Raw genomic sequence first — 22,081 nt, 5'->3', positions numbered from 1 at the left:
CCCCCCCCCTGCGCAAATATCCAGTGAAAAATGGAGGTAAAAATGTTATACCCAATTTCAGACAGGCTAAATGAGGAGTCTTTTGCAGGGAAAGTTCTGTAAATAAGATCCCTAACCAAAATACAGTGCCTTCAGCAAAACTGAATTGAAAATATGGGATGGAGAGCAAGGATGTTGCAGCTGATCTCAATAGTGCTGTGGGGATGGTTGCACAGATGCATACATTAGGGCAGTTTTATTAGCAGTTCTGTTTACTACCCGGCAGACCAAAAATAGAATTGGTTTATGATGGAGTTTACTGGCAACCACTGAGATCACAAAGATGAGGCACTACTGATTCTCTCACCATTATAGTCACCATCTAAAATGGCTTTAGCTTTTTGATCAATTTGAAGGGAAGCCCATTTACAAAAAAATAATAATAGGCTAATCTGATGATTGCTAGGGGCCAAACTATTTATGAAGTAGTCTCCCTTAATGATAGGTAGTTGGAGAACCCATACATAGCAATGTCTGTTCTGGCCAGCATAATCTTGCATGCCAAGAGGGGAGCCAATGTATAAGTTCTGAACCTGTTTTATAATTGGTGGCCTTGACCGTGACTAGCTATACATTTCCCACAGAGCCTTCAAAACATCCCGTCCCCTGTGCCCCTTTTTCTTCCCCCTCCATATTATTTGTACTGATGCAGTCTTATTAGAATGTAGCTTGTCTGAAAAATTGTTTGATCTGGGAGCAAATTCACAGCAGGAAGCACTAAGTATCTTAATTTCCAGTTTCATCATAGTAAGATTCAAATTTAGTTCTTCTGTTGACAAAATTCATGCATTTTGTTCTTTATTTCTGTTGCTCTTCATTTTAGAGAAAAGTCAGTTCCCAGAATTACAACAAGAATTACATCACAAGAAACAACATCTTAACTAGCTATTGTGTATGTAATATGGGTGGGGAGTATTAGTAAAGGAAGAGATTTTTTTTTTAACATTGAAGTTCTGAGAGATTGTTGTAAAGAACAAAGATGGAGGAAGTGGATTTACCAGTATATATGTGTGTGTGTGTGTGTGTGTGTGTGTACACACACACAAATAATTTCAGTAGCCTTTGAAGATTTAATTGTTTATAGTTTTATCTGCTCTGCCTTTACAGAGAAAGTTGGAAAAGACCATTTAAGTCATGTAGTCCAACTTGCTCCTTTGTGCAGGTTCTTAAACCATAATCCCTTATGTATTTTAGCTGATCTAGATTTGAGTACTTCTGCTTATCTGCTTCTTCTTTGTACATAGTTTTGTCTGTCTGTAAGTAGCACTATTTAAAATGAACATTCATTTCCTGAGTAATAATCTCTATCCATCCCTCCTTGTACAAGTACATTGATTAAAATATTGGTTGAAAAAGCTGCTTCTGGTTCAAGTGCCACTTGTCCCAGTTTTCAAGGAATTTTTCAACACTAGAGGAATGGAGAGCATTAGAATATTATATAAACAAAGGCTTAGGCTGAACATATACAGTGGACTATACTGTTGCTCAAATTTATTCAACTGTTTAAATAGCAAGAATGATGGAGATTAACAAAATACACATTGGCAAAACAGGAGGTAACAGCAGCAGGGTAGTGTTAGGAAGGGAAATTCCTGCTTTTTTTAGCTGGTGGTTAGTCATCTGGTTGTGCTGATGGTTAAATTAACTTTCAGGTGGGAGAGATTGTTAGATAAATTTTGGGGTATACAATGCCTTTCCCTCAAACCTGAAGACGAACGTTTTGTCTGATGTCTCTCCCAATCATAAAGTTAACCTAATATAGTATATTAACTGACCCCACCCACACATCTTACTTTTCACATATTCCTGGACCATCATGGTTAGTGACAATAACAATAGAAAGTCAATGTGAAATCATAGGTTGTGTCCGTGACTTGGAGACTTGGATTCTAGTCTTGGTTCAATCACTGAATTTGTGACTTCGGACAAGTTAGTTAATCTCTTTGTTCTTGGTTTTTCTGTACAATGGGGTTAATATGTAGTATATAGAGTTGTGAGTATTAGTGAATGGCTCATAATCAAGTCCCTTGGTGAGATGCCAACGATGCAGTTTGGGAGTGATTATTCTCACCAGCCATCTAGACCTTCTGCGTTTCTGATAGCAGCTCGTGTCACTTGAGTATAGAATTGCTTAAAACATCACACATCCTCTCTGCCATGTATAGGCATTGGATGGCAACGTAGTAGGTGCTCAGCTATTTGACTCTTGTTAAGAGATGGTCTTGTCAGTGAGCCTCCAAATATAACAAAAGCATGGTCTACAAGCCGTGTCTCATTAAAAGGATCACATCTCGTGGACTAGTAAGTGGAAGTGCTGAAATTGTTCTGTTTGCTGGGGTTGATCCACCAAAGCACTTTAAGCATAGGAATACTCCATTTGACTTCAGTAGGAATACTCATGTCGATAAAGTTTGGCATCTTCTTTAAAGGGCTTTGCCGAAGTGGAACAGAGCGCTCAGCACCTTGTAAAGTTAACTCTTAACTCATCATGTAAGAAAAGAATTGAGTAGTTGCTTATGCACGCCTATCTGAGGTGAACTTTCAGTAAGACTGAAGTCTTCTAAATGTGAAAAAAGACCAGTCATCTTGATGAACCTACACATGCTGTCAGTTGCCATATGTCTTCCCTTTTAACAACAGTATAATAGGTGAGTGCTGCATGGTATCTCAGGGGTATCTACATTGCTCAGGGATTCATTATTTTGACAAAAAATATCCTACAGAACATTCTCTGCTACTATTTTAAACAATGGAAGCTTAGAACATGTATTTATGAGAGTGATAAAATGTAGCTAGTGTTTACTCAGACTATCAGTGCAGGAATAAAATATAGGAATTTTACTGCTGCTTGAAAAACTGAACTGGATAGTTTTAGTTTAGTATTTTGGAGCATATTTTTATGTAACTGCCTAAAAATGTTATAACAGACTTTATATTATTACTTTATTCTCCATAAATCTTGAATGAAACCCTCTTGTATGCACGCATCTAGTATGTTTTACTGGTTGTGTGTAGAAGATGACCTGTTATGACAAAAGGAGTGGTGCAGTTCCATTAGCTCACCTATGTTTTAGCATCATATAGATTTATACTTCCTTTTAAAGTACAGCTTAATGTCCTTTTCCATTTTTTTGTTTTTTCTGCTTTGAAAAATATTTTAACGTGTTCTAGTATTTGCAGGTCCCTCAGTTGCATAACATTCGTGGATAAAATTCATTCCATGTTTCATTTTCTTTAATAGAAGAATGATGACCTAGATCATCAAGAACCTTCAGCAATAGCTGGCCTATTCCCAAAATAAAAGATTTAACACCAGCTAAGATATACGTACTGGTCTCTGCTCTGCAAGGTAGTCTCAAGTAAAGAAAACAAAACAATGAAGTCTTATTCTAAACAATCCAAGAGCCATGTCTTCTGTAGAGAATTTTGGGGCTTAAGCTTTATTTCTTTATTTGCATTATATGACTCAACTTGTTATGCATCAAGGACCTTTAAGAACAGTGTTGTTTACTAAATAAAGCAAAAAAGTTCAGTAGCATGGAAACATTTGTATGGGGATGGGGAGTCAAATAGGCAAGTTAGTTTGTTTGTTTTTATGTTAGTAAAATTCTGTCTGTTCTCTTGTGTTCACCTATTATCATTTCATCTCTGACTGTATTTCAGAGTAAGCTGAACTGTCCGTTGGGCCATAATAAAGCTGCTGTGTGTCAGTATTATACTTAAAAAAACTAAAGACAACCCGTAAGAGAAGGCAATGAAGTTATAGAAGGCTTAGAAAACATGTCATATAAAAGAGACACTAAAAGAAAAAGGAGAAATGAATGGTTGGCATTCTAATGGTCTTTAAGTAACTGTGATACTTGACAAAAGCCAGGATGAGATTTTTCAAAGTAGTGAAGATAGGTTCCTTAAGATGCAACATCCTATGGCAAAGGGGAGAAACTCAGGGTGGATATCAGTGCCATTCTTCATCTCTTTTTCAGTTTGCATGGAACTCCAGCTGATGTTAGGCATGTCACCATCAGGATAAGCCATGCAATTCTGAGAGTAGTTTTTTTTTCACTAAAAGGGGAAAAGTAAGAAAGTGCTTCTAGTAGCGTGACATACAACACAGAAGAGATTGTAGAATTTCTTTTATTGAACACTTTCAAGAATAGACAAGGAATTTATAGGCTATTGTTTTGACCCATCAACCTTTTAAAAGAGAGGTAGCAGTGTGGACTGGCTCTTTTATTCTTTTGTCAATGACTAGATCAGGTTTAAAGATATCCAAGTACTTTTAAACACATTTTAAAATGCTGTTCATAAAGATTCAGTTGCAGTCATTTCTGAACTTAAATGTTATCTGTAAAATTGAGGAAAGAAACGCCAGTTTCTGTTTCTGGTGTATAAAACTAAAACTTAAAATATATGTATTTTTTTTAAATGTTAGAAATAGCTGCTCCTGTTTTTATCCAATTATGAGGGAAAGGGACTTCTGGTCAGGCTACTTTACAATTTGTTTAGGTTTTTTTCCCTGCCTTCATTAATGCATATTTAAAACTTCTGAAAAACACTCGGGAGAAAAGATCTTTTGAATTCTTTATACATACAACCCTGGTCAAACCCTGAGAGCTCCTGGCTCACTTTTTTTTCTCTCCAACAAATCCAGTCAGATTATTTCTAAACTAAAAATAAGCAGAAGGCATGTTTCCCTTTTATTTAGAAGCAGCTTTTCAGTAATTTTTTTTATACTCAATAAAGAACCATGAAGTGGCATACATACATGCATTTAACTTTGGTGCATTTGAATATAACTGGACCAGTTTCTTTTTGTCAGATTGTATGATCTTATTGCAACACAGAGTGTTTCTTTAAATACAGGATGTCTTAATGTAAAACATTCTCCCTCCCCCCTGCACATACTTGTAAAAATGCCAGCACATACTACTTTTCTTCTCAGCATGCAGAGTGGAAATGGTAAGCCTGAGATTAGGCAGGATGTATCTGTCACCCTATTATATGTAGTTGTGGTTGCAGATGATGTTACCTGATACTTCTCCTTTTAAAATTGCTTTCATCTGTTTACAGTTTAAGCCAGCAGTCAACACCTTTGTAGGCACAGCGGGATGAAATAATGCAGTTTGGTCCAAGGCAAGCTGAGGCTTCTGACATGGCTGCCACTGCGCGTGTGACCCAGCAAATGCCTCCGAATTCCCCTGCCACTGAATTGCCACTGATGTCTGAGCTTCCTGGACCAATTCTGGCCATTGGGCTGTAGGTTGCTGACCCCTGGCTTTAGTGGCTTGAGTTGAATTTTTTCCCTATAGGGTGTCTCCCACAACATGACTCCTATTAAATCTAGTTTTAGTATAAATGCTCTTCCATTTCCAAGAACAATATTAGAGGACAATAAGTGCCCAGTTAATAAATTGATTGCAAGAATTTTTCGAGAATATCTTAGCACTTCCACCTGCACTTATAGGTGCTCCATCCACCTCTTTAACTTCATTGTGCCAACCAGCATATACTTCTCATATGTGCAGAGCAGTCAGCTAAGCTCCAGCCCCATGATAGCAAGTATGGAGTTGTTTTTTCCTGAAATTGTTCCTTCTGATGGCCAGATATTGTTGTTGCAATGGACATTAAGAAGAGCAGGAATCCTCTGTACTTCTACAGGACTCCACTTGTTGGCAGAAAATAATGTATAGGAGGTCTTAATTAAGATTATATTAGTGACTTTAATTATGACATGTCCTACTTCTGAACATTTAACTTTGCAACTTTATTTGTTTTTTATGTAATGTAGCATCTGTATTTCTGTTTCATCTATTTGTATAGTATGCCTTTTCAACTGAAGCATTGTCAGGTTTTTGTAGGTCTTCCTTTGTCAATTTTTTGAAAGCATAACTACGTACAACATGTCTTCTTTAAGAGATGATCCAGTTTTGCCTTTGAATTGCATGATGCTATACTTTGGCAAGTAGCTCGAAATAAGGAAGATATATAAAACTGTGAAAACAATTTTATTTTTTGCTTTTCAGCTTTGAGGATAAGAAAAATGAAACCACAAGTTTAAGAAGTGATAAACAGAAAAATCCACTTCTCCCAGAGGTGTTAGAGGTATGAAATTATTTATTATTTTCCTGGAGGAAAAGTTTCTTTCCACCCTTCTTCCTCCCCCTGCCCACTTTCCTCCTCTGCCTCTTGCTAGAATATGTTTGTTTGTTTTTTATGTCATGGTGGTACCTAGAGTTTACAGTTGCGGGTCAAGCTTCCATTGTATTAAGTGCTACTACAGTAACAAAAGGCAAAAATATGGTCTGTGATTCAAGATTCTGGGAAAAAGTCCATGCCCCTTCGTATATAAAGTCAAGCATCTCCTCAGTGCTTTTTTTTCATATAGCCTATCAACACCAAGTCTTTTCTGTTCAGCGACAGTTTCATTCTAAAACTTAAGGTGCCCTTAAATGATACAAATTACTGGTAAAAGCATCTGTGTGAGATTTTGCTGTAACCCTAGTCCTACCAGTGTTAATATATGTTCACCATACTGTGGCTTAATTTCATTGCCATTCCTGCAGAAGGGCCCTTCATTCCAGAATACTATTCACATTATTCAGCTCAGAAAATAGTAATGTACCTTTCTTTAAAGTCACCTCTGTGCCGCTGTATCTAGTTCCTGGCACCCTGGAACCATTTTGTGGCTCACTCTGTAGTCACAACAATTCAGAACATGGTCCCATTGCTCATGTCTTTTGAAGAGTATCAGTTAATGTAAATGATGATTTGGGCAACTATCCATTAGGTTTCTGATGTAAGTCACCCAACTCAATTCAGGTAGGCCACTGTGTGTAGACCTATGACTTTCAACTGTTATTAACCTGGGCTGCATTTTTATTACTTGATTTAGTGTTGCCGATACACAGAGAAATGGCCCTGCTCCAAATGGCTTACAGTTCAAATATCATCTCATTTGATTCATCTTGTCATGATCTCACTCCTTACAAAGAACCTCATTGAATACTGTATTTACTCAAATAGAAGACAGTCATGATCATAAGGCAACCTTCCCAGTAATTAGATTCTATATATGGAAAATGTATACATTTGTTATAATTTTCCAGATATATTATTGAAGGTTTGCCTTGAATTTGTCTCCTTCCTATACTACTACAGCAGGGGGAAAAATTACGGGGAGTGGCTTGTTGGCTCTCTACTTCCCCCAACTTTTTCCCTTGGCAGCCCCTTCTCCCTCTGCAGTCAGACCCTGCTCTCCCTGAGCACATTGAAGTGAGGAGCAAATTTGAAAACAATAACCTTGAAATTAAACTTGGCTGTAACAATTTGTATATAGTATATACTTTAGTTCATCCAGAATTGATGCATGTTGCTGTTTTTTGAAACTGGCAAGTTTTAGAACAGGTAATCCATAAACACTTTTGATCAGGACTTTGGCACTTACTTATATGTAGTACAAACTTTTTTTTTTTTTGCATAAATATGTATTTTCTCTCTCTCTGTCTCTCTTCATAGACAGCTAGCTAGATAGAAATAGATGTATATCTGTCTAGCTATCTATCTAGCTGTGTGTTTATCTGTACTTTTACTGTCCTGTCTTGTGACCGACACTGTTCACTTGACAGTCCATAATGTGCATCTACAGTTAACCATCATCATCCCTGTTAGAATAACCACTACTGTATGCCCGCATGCCCGTCATCTCCTTTGACTGTTACAGTCACACAAAACCATCTCTATGTAGTGCAAAGCCAAAGGTTTGTGATTTACCACAAAGGTCATTGGGCTAGACCCTACCAGAATCAAAAGCATGTCAAGCTATAGCGCTCAGTATGTATGTGTACTCCAGATACTAACCCCCAAAGGATTCATGTGTTAATTAGCCCCCTCATGACTGGAACTGGGTGTTTTTGTCCCAAGTCCCAGGATGATCCAAAAATTTATATGAAGATGAGACACAGGGCAACCTGGTCTGGCTTGACCTCATGGAGGGTGAGGTCACACTAATCCTAAGTGCTGCATTGAGAGAGAGGACGAGAGAGGGATTATGGATGAATCATTTGGGCCCTGTTTTGTGATGTTTGCTAGGCATTTAAGGTTAGTGAAGAAACAGGAATCATTGGAATCCCCATCACTGGGTAAAAAAGGCACTGCTCAGCTGCAAGAGTAAAGAGGAAATTGAAATATATGTAGTGTGGTGGCTCTCCGTGACTTGAAAGAGTCAGCAGCGAAGGGAACTCCACTTAATGGACACTATCATCTTATTTAGATGGACTGCACTAACCTGTCCTTGTGGTAGGTTCCCATCAGCATGTTTGTCCTTGCCAAGGGGGGAAATAAATCTCATCTCATATTCAAGTAAATATGATACAGTTGATTGTTATTGAAAGAAGGATTTTCCTTTGAGGAAAGATTTGAATGAAGAGAGAGATTTTTGGTGTACATAAATACAACTTTTGGAAGAAGAAGAGATAACACAGAGAGAAGTAAGAAGAGAAGGTTTCTAAGGGAAAGAATAATCAGGATGTATGAGTGGAGTAAAAGGAGCATAGGATTTTGAACCAGTAAACTAGAAGTCTTTTTGTTTTCCTGATTATTACCGTGTCCTTATTTAATGAAAACAAAAAAAACCCTAATTCAGCAGCTATCCTTTTGTTAATTAGTCTGTAACTATTACCTGTAATTAAATCCTGTACGCAAACCCCATGGCATCTGTCTTTTCTGCCACATTGTGCTAAAGGATGGTTCGCTAAGTAAATTTTGTAAGGTGTTTTAGCTCTAAAGAATCTAGAGTTAAATATTCTTCATTCTGCCATTGGAACTCTTTGCTTAATGTTGCATTTGATTTGTGCTTTATCGTCTAAAAGTGTTACAGTATGCAATGAATTCCATCTTATGGTAATTAATTGCAATTGTCAGAGTAAGCTTTATAAAAAAAAAAAAAAGGCATGGCTTTCACCTTTCTTCAGCTTCACCTATTTTGTTCAGTATGTGCTTGTGGATTTTCTATTTCACTTCTTCCTTAGTTTCTTTATATGATCCCCTTAGAGCAGCCTTTGGAGGGTCTTTCTGGATTCTGGCTAAAAAAGATTTAGACATTTGCATTATACCAAAACTTATGTCACCTCCTGTGTACTCACTGTAGTAAAATTGCAGATGTTTGATCAGTGTTGAGATGGCAGGAGATCAAAATGGCTTTTATTTCCCATGTGGGTAGGGGAAAAAGTTCAGTGTAACAGGGCCTCCTTGCATCATACATGACATCAGCCAATATTGAGATATCTTATGTAAAGTTGAAAGGAATTGAAACTCTCTGGTTCAGTGACTTGAGTCGGGAATAATATTTGGGTTTGGAAGACATTCAAGCTTTAGTGGATATATACTTTTTTAAAATTCCTCAAAGATGGGCTTTTTTAGTTGTCCTTTTGCAAGTAAGATTGTTTTGAGGTAAGGTGTGCATGTATACATACATGGATGGCAATGTGCTTGTTGTGTGGCTGTATTGAGAACTGCAGTTAACAGTGTTTTCCATCCCTCATCTTTCACCCATATTAAACTTTCTGATTTGCATGAAGTATCCAGCCTACATGGTTAAGATGTGCATGTAATGTACTAGTATCATCATGCCCTGAAAGTGTAAAATCATATCTGGTTACATGGGAAAGTGTCAGTCAGTCTTTAGTTGATCAGTATCACAGAAATATTGAAATATGAGGAGGTACATACATTAACAATGCATTTTAATTCACTTCCTGTAAATACCTTGTGAATTAATACTTTTTTCTCAGATTATTTCACTTGCTTACTTACTATGAGCCAGAGCAGTAGTGTTGTTCTTTCTTAGTAAATATTCAATTTATACAGGCTGCAATTCAATGCTATGAGTATAATTATTAAGTTTATGTAGCTTCATGTATGTATATGACATTTGAGCATTGCATTCATTTTTTTTAAGACTGCATTGCAGGATTATAAAACCAGTATCCAATGTTTATTAGTACATCATTAACTTAATTGTTCATCATTGCCACATAAAATGACAATTTCTTTCTTTCATGGACAAGATACTGAAACTTATTTCATCCTAAAGTGTGTGTCTCTGTGTGTAAAGCTTTGATTGTGAAGATCTTAAAACTGCTTTATAGTTGAAATGCAGATTGACTTAACTTCAGTGGATCAGCATATCGTAGAGATAATATTTGTATTGTGGTGAGTTCTAGGCATGACAATGTCTTGCTGATATCATATTGATGAAGAAACCACAATGCACAGGTCTAGGGTTAACCCAGGTTTTAACCTTACACTAGTAAGCCCCTCAAATAGAAACTCACCATGGTTTGGAGGTGTTTTAAGCCTGGAGTGGGTTAAAATGGTTTAGAACTCAGGTTTTCTTCCCCTCAGGCTGAAACTGACCCACTTTGCATTGAGAACGTAGGCTACATTTCTAGAGTACCAATTCTCCTTTGCTAGTCCTGTAACTTCCCTGTAAAAGGTTCTTCTGCAGTTGATTCTGCATTCTCCTGCAGTTGATACAAAGGTTGTTTGAAGTATCAGCCCGAACTATCATGGAATATACCCTGCCCCCCGAAATGCACAGCTGAGTGCACTAACTCAAGAAGAACTTAGCTGTGGGAATGCTCATATCTGAGCTAGGCTATTTGGGAAGGTAATTAGGTAATTTGGGAAGGGTTTATAGCTCTACTTCTTAACATGCATGTAGCATGTATTTAAAGGCCTATTTATGCAGTTACTACAATTTTAATGTCAAGGAGCACTTCAGTTTTGAACAAGGACAAACTCGCGGTCAGCCCCATCCAGGCAGGAGGGGGTTTATTCCACTACCCTGCCCCAAGCACAGACCGAGTGGCATCTGTGGCCAGGCCGGGCAAACCCAGTTGCAGTGCTCTGAAGGCAGAGTGGGGGGTAACCCCTCTCCCTGCCCCCAACAGGAGCTCTGCTGGTGGCATCTGGCCCTGCCCGGCCACTCGGTGGGGAGCAACCTTGTCGAGGGGAAACAGGCTGATCCCCAAGTGTGAGCCTCTTCCTGGCAGGAGCCACACTGCAGGGCCAGCAGAACTGCTGCAGAGCACGGTGGTGCTGCGAGGGGCTTGCAGGGCTCTGGCCCACTCTGTACCCTGGTGCTGCTGCGTGCAGCTCTGCTGCTGCAGTTCCCCACCAAGAAGGGGCTCATGCTCCACAACATTATGACAGGGGTTGCTGCCCCCATCAAAGGCCATTCCCCTTCCTGCTGCAGCAGTGGGGCAGGGGCACAGCCAGACCCCTTGGGCCCCTTATTCCCTTCCCTCCGGCATCTGGGGGAGGGAACAGCAGGGGGCTCATTCCCCACAGGGAGCAAGCACAGTGGCAACAGCGATGGGTAGACCCAGCTGCCAGTGCGGGTAGAGGGGAGTGCCCTGCTCTGCCTCAGGGTCGTGGTACCCCGCTGCAGTAGCAGCAAGTGGGGAGTGTCCGGCAGACCCAGCTTGGATCCCTGCTGGTGGGACAGAGAGGGGGGAATTAAACCCCTCCCTGGCCAGACCCCCACCCCTGCCTTTCCCTGCTCCAGCTGGGGAGCAAAGGGTTGGGGCCAGCCCAGAGAGCATGCCGGGATGCTGGGGGAGTCTGGTTTAATTTAAACCAGGAAGGGGTCTGGGACAGACAATGCATAAACTGGTTTGAGCCAAATCAGTTAAGTCTGATACTACATTCAACCAGGTTTATCTCAGACAGGTTTCAGCTGTTTTGAAACTGGTTTATGTGTACTGAATGACTGTTCTGTTACAGGTTTAAACCAGTAAAACTGGTTTATGTGTAATGTCTGTCCCTAGCCTTAAGGGGACTCGCAAAGTCCCCTGTGGAAATATGGCGTGCGATAGGTAAGTGGAAATATGGCGTGTTTCCATTACATAAGTGGAAATGTAATTACCGATATATAGTCTGTCAATAATACGTCGGTTGAGAGAGTTCACAGGTTCCAATCCTAGATAGCTTCTCAGCCTTCATACAAGGAGAGGGTAAGCTTCACTTTTACAGCTGATTATTTTTAAAAATCCAAAGGGAGTCTCAGTTAAATCTGGGTAATGGACTGCCCAAATCACACCTCAAATGTGACTCTTCTTCATATAAAAGAAATGGAACAGTAGAATTAACAGGATTTAGAGAGGAGGAAGAGAGAGAAGTTACAGTAAAGAAAGGCAGTTAGCTCAAGGCTTAAGATCTAGTATAAGGAGAGTTTCACATACTGAAAAATGAATACTGAATCTTGATCTTTAATCAGAGATACTTACAGTAATGTCAGGGGACAGTTCAAATGAGTAAAATTTGAAACAATAACCCAAATAATAGCAGTATAGACCAGGGGTCAGCAACATTTTTGGCCAGAGTGCCAAAAACACCTGCACCCTCTACTTGGAAGATGTTGGCATGCCAGGGGTGGATGGCAGGGGAGCCTCAAGGGGCCCAATCCTTACTGTGGCAGCATATCCCGGGCTTCTTCCTCTCTGTTCTCCCTGAGGCATGCATGCATACACTGCTGGCCTTGACCCAGGCCAGGCCTCCACAGACCCTGGTGTAGCTGCTTGCAGCCACCCTGTTGCCCGCCACAAGAGCAGCCCAGGCTCCGTGGTGAGCGGCAGGGGCCTGTTCGGAGCCAGGGCTGGCTGTGGCAAGCAGCCAGAAGCCTGTAAGTAGCTGCACTGGGGTCCAGGGAGCCCCAACCCAGCTCGGAGCCGGCAGCGGGTACATGCGTGCCTTGGGGTAGACAGCGGGGAAAGGGCCTGGGCTGCACTGCCACAACAAGGATCAGGACCCTTGCAGCAGGTGTGTGTGCACCTGCTTCCAGCAACAAGCCAAGCCTGGGCTCTGGACGGGTCCCTGCCACCTGCCGTGGATCCCAGGCTACTGTCAGCAGGTGGGGGGGAAGCTGCAAGCAGCTGCCCCTGGGCTTGCAGAGCCCTAGCCCAGCTTGTTCCCAGTGGTGGGTGCATGCATGCCTCCAGGCAGACAGCAGGGGAGCTGCAAGAGGCTAATCCTTGTTCTGGCAGTGCAGCCCTGGCCCCTTCCCCGCCATCTGCTCTGAGGTGCATGTGCCAAAATACCTTTGCGTGCCATGCTCCGGCATGCATGGAGGAGGTTGCTGACTCCTGGAGTAGACACTTCAGTGGGTCCTGGTGATTGACAAGGATTGCTGGGAGCTGTGCTAATATAAATTATATTGACCTATGAACCACTTACTGCAGGATAATAGTGGACCAGGGCTTTACTGGGCATCAGCTATTTCATAATAACTGCCTGTGGTAGCTAAGCTGTAGTAATTTAGCCTCTTCTTTAGCACTAGTTTACCATGCTTAGCTTCCACTTATTTCCTGGGAGCCAGCATACCAACCTAGCCCCAGAATCCTGGCTGCCCTGTGGGGCCGGTGTCAACAATCAACTGATTGTCAGCCCTGGACAGGTTGGAAACCTTGGGCTTCCCCAGGCTGGTGCCAGCAAGACTGTTAGCTCTACCTGTGGGACACTACCCCCAGACAGCCCCTGCCATCAACATGCCACACATTCAATTTAAGGCACTGCACAAACCACATTATATGTGGAATATTTTTATAGTTGGTTTGCCTTAAATTGAGTGCATGTTTAGCACCCTTGCTATTTATGTCACAATTAACATATTAATCACAGTATAAATGTAACATGCAGGGAGCCACTTGTTATCACAGAGCAGCTGATATTCTGCGAAGCAGTGGTATTCACAGTTTTGACTGCATGGTCCAGATGAATGGTCCAGGACCAGTCTTTGGGCAGGATTAGGCACCGCATGCTGGGATTGGGGCCTGGTGCCCTGCACCACCTCTACTTTGCTGGAGCCCGATCCTAGCTGATGGAGGTGGGGCCCCTACAGCCTTAGCCCAGCCAGATGACATCAGGCTCTGGGAACACTGCACTACCCCTGCTTGCTAGAATCTGGCCCTTGCATGCCCGATCTAGCATATAGGGCCATGGCCTGTGGGGCTTCTCACAGGATCCTTGGGTAGCCCCTGGGGCTGGATGTGGCCCATGGGCTGGGAGTTAATGGCCCCAGAAACATAGAAACAATGGCACCAGAAAATTATAGAAAATCCTCAGTGTGACTTCCAAGTCATATGTCCATTTCTTTCTTCAACAATATTAGTGTTGCAGGCTCAGAATTCTCTAGTTGATGCACACTTCATTCTGAATGCCTTTCCTGTTAGGAAAAATTCAGGCTAAACAAAAAAAATCCCTACTTATCTTAAATTCATGAATCCCTTTTTCATGTCTTTCATTGCCCTTGATTCCTTTTAATCGGATTTGCTTTGGGAAATACAAAGACTCTAGTATTTAACTGCATCAGTTGCTCAAGAATACCTATTTTTTCTGTCATGCTGTATGGAAAACAAAAGTGTTTATCATCTGAGAAATCAGTTGTGTTACAAAGCATGTGGGAAGTGCATCAGAGATAACAGATTCTTCCCCTCAGAACAAGAGAAAGTATGCTGAGAGCAGTCTTCAGGGAGAAGAGGAGCCGCATGGGGATCTCCCCACCTGCTGCTGCTTGTCCCACACTGCCCTGGCAACCTGCCTCCTGAGCGCGGAGCTCGTAGCTTCTCCGTGTGGTCCCGCTGATCACAGCCACACTGGGTTGCGCTCGCCGGGCTGCAGAGCCTGGGGGAGGGAAGCAGTGTGAGCAGCAGCAACCAGCTGCCATTCCCTGCCACCCTGCTTCCCTCCCCCGGGTTCTCCGGCCCGGCGGGTGCAACACAGTATGGCTGGGATCAGCGGGACTGCACAGAGAAGCTGTGAGCTCCGTGCTCCAAGCAGCAGCAGGTGCAGGGGGTGCGTTGCCAGGGCAGTGCCAGGTGAGCAGGTTGTCCGCACGGCCCTGCTGTTACCTGCTGCCCTGCTTCCCTGTCCCGGAGCCTCCACAGCCCGAGCAGCCCTTCCCTTCCATGGATGAGGCACCCGAGTCCCCGTCCCAGGTCCCAAGCACCGCCTGGCTGCACAGCAGCCCCAGCCCAGCCATGCCCATCTCCCTCCCTGCAAGGGTCTCAATCCCCCTCTTGCCCCCCACTTACCTGCCGGAGCTGCTCTCAAGGCTACCTGGGGCCACATGCGTGTGCTGTATGTGCATGTGGTCCACCATCTTGCCACCTTCCTTCCACTTCCTCCCAGCCCCCTGCAGGCTGGAACTCTGCCAGCCTGGCACAAAGCGAATTTTTCTCACACAGCAAATTTCTGGTGTAAATAATGTCTTGCATATAAGTGAAGTCACACAAAACGAATATGCATAGAGAGACCCAAGTGTATACAGTATTTATGTGCTGTTCAGCTACTCGCTGTTAATTAAGCTAAAATGGGATACTCATAAAAAATATGTGAGAAATTGGTTAGAACTGTAATTTTGTCCTGTCTGTTTTACCATGGGATCTCATAAGGCTGTAACAACTGGGGCAGTGGTTCATAATTATACTACCTTGTACATTGATGATGCCTTTCATACCATGATCATAAAGCATTTTCAATACAGTAATGAATATTACTTTAGAGTAATATTGTCCATGTTTCTCAGCTAGGTGACCTGAGAGAGTAAGCCAATGGTGGTCAAGGTGCCCTATGTTAAGTCAAGTCCAAAGTATGATATAGTGTCACTCCAGTGAACCACCACAATCACCCTGAGCGCAACACTGAATTCAGTACTATACTACTTACTCCAGCTGGGCCAAGCCTTCAACCTAGCAATGTCCCCTGAGTGCTGCTCCTTTTCCAAGTGCTGTTTTGATCCCAGCCACCTCCCAAAGTGGTGCCCTGTGTCTTCCTGCAGGTGCTTCCTTTAACATGGCACCTGGGACTTGTATGTCAAACACACCAGCTGCCCGTGCCACTTGTGGCATGCATGTCATGGGTTGCGACCACTGGTTTAAGTAATTGGTCCAAGGTTGTGAAAAGAGTTAATCAAGGGGTGGGCAATTATTTCAGGTGGAGGACCGCTTAATGAGGTTTGGTGAGCTTTGGAGGGCTGCATGGGTAGCCCCACCTCTTGACAGTTGCCCTGCCTCCTGGTTGCCATCTTGGGACTGGATGTCCTACCCCTAACCCCTGACTTAGCCCCCGGAAGTCCCTCTCTTTGCCTTCCAGAAACACTCCTATTGGGAGTTGGGGGTTGCTACCTTAGAACCAGAGGAAAAAAAATCTTACGCTAGAAGTCAAACACCTACTATAACGTATTTAAATTTTATTACAAAAATATTTTTGTCATGATTTGTATTTGCATACTATATATAGAGGTGATTGCATAATAACTCAAAAATAAATTCTTAGTTTTGTGTATTGTGTTGGGGGTGTGGCTGGGGGGGTGTATGTATATGGTGGGGGGGGTGAGGGCTTGTGGGTGCATAAGGTATGTTGAGGGGTTGTGTATATGTGGCAGGTTGTAGGGTCAGGGTGTGGGCTTGTGGCACTTGTGGGATGTGAGGGAGGGTGTGAAGAACCCCACCCACCCTCCATGGAGCAACGGGGGGTGGGGGGGGCAGTGCTCGTGCCCGGTGCTGGTGCCCAGAGACCCGCAGCTCTGGCCAGCCCAGCGCTGCACATCCAGCCAGTGCAGCTCCCACTGGACCGTCTATATCACCGGTGCAGCCCCCCACACACTTGTGTGCCATGGGAGGGAAGCTCCATGTGCTAGAGCCAGCTGCCTTCCCTGCCCCCTGCCGCAGGACCGGCATGGTGGAGTGTGGAGAAGTCGGGCAGCTCCAGCATGTGGGGTTTCCGTTCTGTGGCATGCGAGTGTTGGGGCTGCACATGCGCAACGGGGAGGACCGGCGATAGAGGCTGCTCAGCTGAGCTGCGCCCCCTGCTGCAATGTGCAGTGCTGGTCGGAGCCACACATGGGGTGGCAATGCCTGCACTAGGCACCAGCGCCCTGAGTGCCCCCGCCTGCTGCCGCTGCAGCCTGCCAGGGCTGCATGCCACAGGGAGAGTGTGGGGAGGGGTCCCTACATCCCCCACCGTCCCTCACACCCCCACACTGCTGACCAAAGCTCCACACTGCTGCTGCCCCCCTGGGCACAGGCTCCGCATTACCCCTAGCCCCACACTTCATGCTCCCATCCAGCTGCAGCTCTGCCCTTGCCCCCACTGCTTCCCTACCTGCTGCCTAGAGCAAGCGGGACCCTGGGGAAATCGAGCAGGTCCCCAGCAGCTGCAGCAGCAGCAGTCCTGCCTGGAAGCTACATAGTGGCTGGGCTGGGGCCTTTCTGCCTTCAAGGGCAGGAGCAAGGCACAATAGGGTATGTTGGGGGCATGAGTAAATATGGGTGCCTTTCTCTCACCCTTGTAGGTGGAAGGGCTGGGCAGGGTGCAGTTCACTGGAGGGCACCGCTGGCCAGATGTAAGTGCTTGTTGGGCCAGATCCGGCCCTCAGGCTGTATTTGGCCCTCCCCTGAGTTAATCGGAACCCCTATGTTTTGACTTCCAGTCCTTCCTCTTATGCTGTATCACAAACATGAGCCTCTGAGGTATTTTAAGTGAACAGTTGCCATGGTACAATGGTAACAACATTAAAATGTGTGCATATGCTTGCACAGCATGCAAAGTGTGCTTCCTCCACAAAATCCGTTATACTAAAACAACTAGCATTTGAGTTTTGTTTTGCTGTCCAGAATTTCTGCTTCATATTTAGATTTCACTTAGTGGGTTGTAATCTGAAATGTCTCATTATTGTGGCTGGGAGCTAATCCTTTGTTCAAGGAAATCTGTGTTTTTCTTCTGTTAGTATTTTCACTTCATTCAGTTTTTGGGACAATAAGCGATTGTGTTCTTGACAGATTGACACATGGATCCTGCCAAATTAGAGCCTCTGGCGATTTGAACTGTTGCCTGCTCTGTTACTGAGAGAAGGCCATCAGTGCTCACAAATAGTTTTTCTCTACAGTCTGTCTAAGACTAAAACTTTATGTACACTTTGTCATTAGCATATTACCAGGCTCTTGGGGCCTGCTTGTGTATTTCAGTGGAACTGTTCAAGTTAGTAGTGGGTACTATGCCCGCTTACATGTGTGCAGTCAACACTGCAAGGTACGTTTATTCTCTGTTTGGAGATGGGATTGCAGCATCATTAGGTACAGCCGAACTAGCTTTAATCTAACAGCTTCAGGGGCTTCAGCATGGGCTAACCAATAGGGTTCTGTGTTTTCCATTTGCCACAGAAAAACAGGAGAAAAATGCAAGAAACTAAAGGTTTTCCCTTGCAGGCTGGCAGGGTTCCAGCATGCAGGAGCTACTTGGGGCTGGTGGAACGGGAGGGAGTGCAGTCAGGCAGGGGAAAAAAGCTGCATGCTGCATGTGACAGCCAGGCAGCATGGAAAAAAGCTCCCACAGCTCCCTGCAGGTAAATCTGTGGGTGAAGCATGGGGAGTGGGGAGAGCATAGGTGAAGCATGGGGGCGTGTGGAGGGATGTGCCCTCCCAGATTTCTGCATCCACAGTGGGCATGGGGCTGCAACCTGGCTGGACCAGCATGGATAGGCACCACCTCCACGGCCCAGCAGGTGGAATCTGGTGCGGGGGAGCAGAGTGGGGCAGCGAGACTCACTGCCACCATCCCTACCAGGACCCCTGTGCCAGCCATGCTGCCAGCAACATGAGAAGTAACATACTTGGGTGGGCTGCACTGCCCTCACCTCCTGCCACCAGCCGCTTGTGCACCAAGCTACAACACTACCCTTCTGCCATGGCCTGGCTGCTGCTGCCACTCTCCTCAGGCCATGGCTCTACCCTGGAGGGGAAGGGAGGTGGGAGGCAGCGTGGGTGGCCTGAGAGGAGTGGTGGTGGCAGCGGTTGGGCTGTAGTGCTGAGGTAGAGTCATGGTCCAGCATGTGAGTGGCTGGTAGTGGGAGGAGGGTAGGACAGTGTGGTCCTCTCCCCCATTCTGTTACTCCTTGTGCTCCTGGTGGCATGGCTGGCACTGGGGGTCCAGATGGCAGCAGCAACAAGTCTTGCTTCCCCACTCTGCCCTTCTGCACTGGGTCCTGCCTGCTGGGCCATAGAGGTAGCTCCTGCCTGTGCCAGTCAGGCCAGGCTGCAGCCCCATGCCTGCTGTGGGCACTCAAATCTCAGGGGACAAGTGTCTCCCACCCCACACACCTACATCCTGTCTCATATAGTGTGGGGATGGGAGTTGGGGGGCAGCAGGTTTGGAGTGAAGGGCATGTGCAAGATCCGGAGGAGCCATGGGTTGGGTGTGTGGGTTGGGAGCAAGGGGCACCAGCAGTGCTTGTGGGGCAGGGAGGCTGTGGGTTGGGAGCGAGGGACATTGCCAGCGCTGGTCGGGGGCTGTGGCTAGGGCATGAGGGGCATCGGCAGGGCCCTGGCTCGGGAGTGAAGGGTACTGGCAGGGCTGACAGGGACTGTGGCTTGGGAGTGAGGGGCAACAGCATGGGCAGGGACAGGGCTGCTCAGAGCTGCAAAGCAGCAGGGGAGACAGCCACATCTGGACCTGCATCCTGGTGAGCAAAGGGGGCAGAGGGAGCTCTGATTTTTTTTCCATGATAAAAAACCTTAAAACCAGATGCCAAAATATATAGGTATTTAGAATTTATTTTATTATAGTGATCAAGGCACTGGTAGGCTTTCACATTGCTTTCAAATTGTAAATATATAAATAAAACATTGTGTTCAACTGATACCTAAATATATAGTGGTGTTTAATTTTAATTTCAGAAAAATGTGGATTTTGGGAGTTTTAATTAGAGAATTTTGTGGGGCCCCCTGCCTTAAAAAAAGCCTCAGGCCATGGCTCTACCCTGGAGGGGAAGGGAGGTGGGAGGCAGCGTGGGTGGCCTGAGAGGAGTGGTGGTGGCAGCGGTTGGGCTGTAGTGCTGAGGTAGAGTCATGGTCCAGCATGTGAGTGGCTGGTAGTGGGAGGAGGGTAGGACAGTGTGGTCCTCTCCCCCATTCTGTTACTCCTTGTGCTCCTGGTGGCATGGCTGGCACTGGGGGTCCAGATGGCAGCAGCAACAAGTCTTGCTTCCCCACTCTGCCCTTCTGCACTGGGTCCTGCCTGCTGGGCCATAGAGGTAGCTCCTGCCTGTGCCAGTCAGGCCAGGCTGCAGCCCCATGCCTGCTGTGGGCACTCAAATCTCAGGGGACAAGTGTCTCCCACCCCACACACCTACATCCTGTCTCATATAGTGTGGGGATGGGAGTTGGGGGGCAGCAGGTTTGGAGTGAAGGGCATGTGCAAGATCCGGAGGAGCCATGGGTTGGGTGTGTGGGTTGGGAGCAAGGGGCACCAGCAGTGCTTGTGGGGCAGGGAGGCTGTGGGTTGGGAGCGAGGGACATTGCCAGCGCTGGTCGGGGGCTGTGGCTAGGGCATGAGGGGCATCGGCAGGGCCCTGGCTCGGGAGTGAAGGGTACTGGCAGGGCTGACAGGGACTGTGGCTTGGGAGTGAGGGGCAACAGCATGGGCAGGGACAGGGCTGCTCAGAGCTGCAAAGCAGCAGGGGAGACAGCCACATCTGGACCTGCATCCTGGTGAGCAAAGGGGGCAGAGGGAGCTCTGATTTTTTTTCCATGATAAAAAACCTTAAAACCAGATGCCAAAATATATAGGTATTTAGAATTTATTTTATTATAGTGATCAAGGCACTGGTAGGCTTTCACATTGCTTTCAAATTGTAAATATATAAATAAAACATTGTGTTCAACTGATACCTAAATATATAGTGGTGTTTAATTTTAATTTCAGAAAAATGTGGATTTTGGGAGTTTTAATTAGAGAATTTTGTGGGGCCCCCTGCCTTAAAAAAAATTATCAGAGAATTTTGGATTTTTAATCAGAGAAAAGTAGGGTCCCTGTGTAATGATTAAATGATTGCTGATAGGCTTTGACAGCCTGATACACTTCACTGAAACTTATGTTGCCAGTCTTCAGTAAAACTATTACCAAAGCCAGTTAGCTAACTCGGTAGGCCACTTTATGTTGCAGTTGTTACCCTCTCCCAACTTGCAGTTTAGACATACCGTTAGTTTGTAATGCTAATGCATTAATGTATTCATATGAGCCAAAGATTTGGTTTATGTTATATTGTTGTGTTTCCTTTCCATTGCAGATTAAATGAATTTAGAGAAATGCAAGGCAGTGGAAAGTGAAACTCCTTCTGTGTGGTGCTACCTATGTTTCTATTCTGTGCTGAACAAGACTAGTACTTGTGCCTGAGGGCTCCAGCTACATTAAAGGTTTTTGTGGGGCTAAATACAGTGTCTTGCATCAGCAGTTTGGAAGTCCCAGTGCCAAAATGTATTACCTTTAATGATAGATTAGGAGCAATATTGTTCATGCAATATCTAGAACTCGAGATGTCGGCTTTACTGTATTGCAGATGATGATAAAAGTATTATCTTAGAGCAGAGCTTTCCAAACTGTGTGCCACGACACATTAGTGTGTCGGAGGCAGTGTGTAGGTGTGTCGCGCGAAATGCAGAAAATTTTGCGGAAGGGCACCGCGGAGCTCCCTTACTCGTGTCTGCTTCCCTTGGCCCCTCCCCCAGAACTGAATTACTGTGTCGCGAAATGATGCATGTCTAAAAAGTGTGTCACCAACATGAAAAGTTTGGAAAGCTCTGTCTTAGAGCAAAAACAAATTGAGGTGAAAAGGAAGATGGATGAAATAAGGAGGGGAGAATTAATATATGGATGTGGGGGTAACAGAAATTTGCTTAGCTCCCCCAACTCAACTTGAAATCTACATGTATTTTAATGTAAATCTTTTGTAAAGGCTTCCTAGGGTTTTTATTTTACTCCCAAGGAAGATCTGTGTGTAATGCACTATTGTTAAAGTTTTGGAAAGTCCTCCTTCAAACAAAATATTTAAATCATTGGGAACTACTAACTTGTTAGACTGTGGAACAGGAGGAGGAAGGAAGAACTAAATGATTCAGTGCTTCTGCAAACATCTTGCATTTGGGACATGAATAATAACTGCAACCGAGGGACAAAATCTTACAGGCTTCTTATGCCCTGAGATAAAGCT

At 44.5% G+C, this 22,081-nt stretch overlaps 1 protein-coding gene across 1 annotated transcript in view; it reads left to right on the top strand.

Annotated features, from left to right (window-relative positions):
- Window positions 1-22,081, top strand: part of CRYBG3 (crystallin beta-gamma domain containing 3) — a gene marked incomplete at its 5' end in the record, with an annotated part of 157,041 nt that overhangs the window by 15,071 nt on the left and 119,889 nt on the right. Inside the window, 1 exon segment of the mRNA XM_025198185.1 lies at window positions 6,063-6,141. Coding sequence (XP_025053970.1) covers window positions 6,063-6,141 — 79 coding nt within the window.

The sequence above is a fragment of the Alligator sinensis genome, unplaced genomic scaffold, assembly GCF_000455745.1.
Source record: "Alligator sinensis unplaced genomic scaffold, ASM45574v1 scaffold19_1, whole genome shotgun sequence".
Lineage (NCBI taxonomy): Eukaryota > Metazoa > Chordata > Crocodylia > Alligatoridae > Alligator > Alligator sinensis.
The sequence above is the reverse complement of the archived record's forward strand: the minus strand, read 5'-3'. Positions and strand labels throughout refer to the sequence as shown.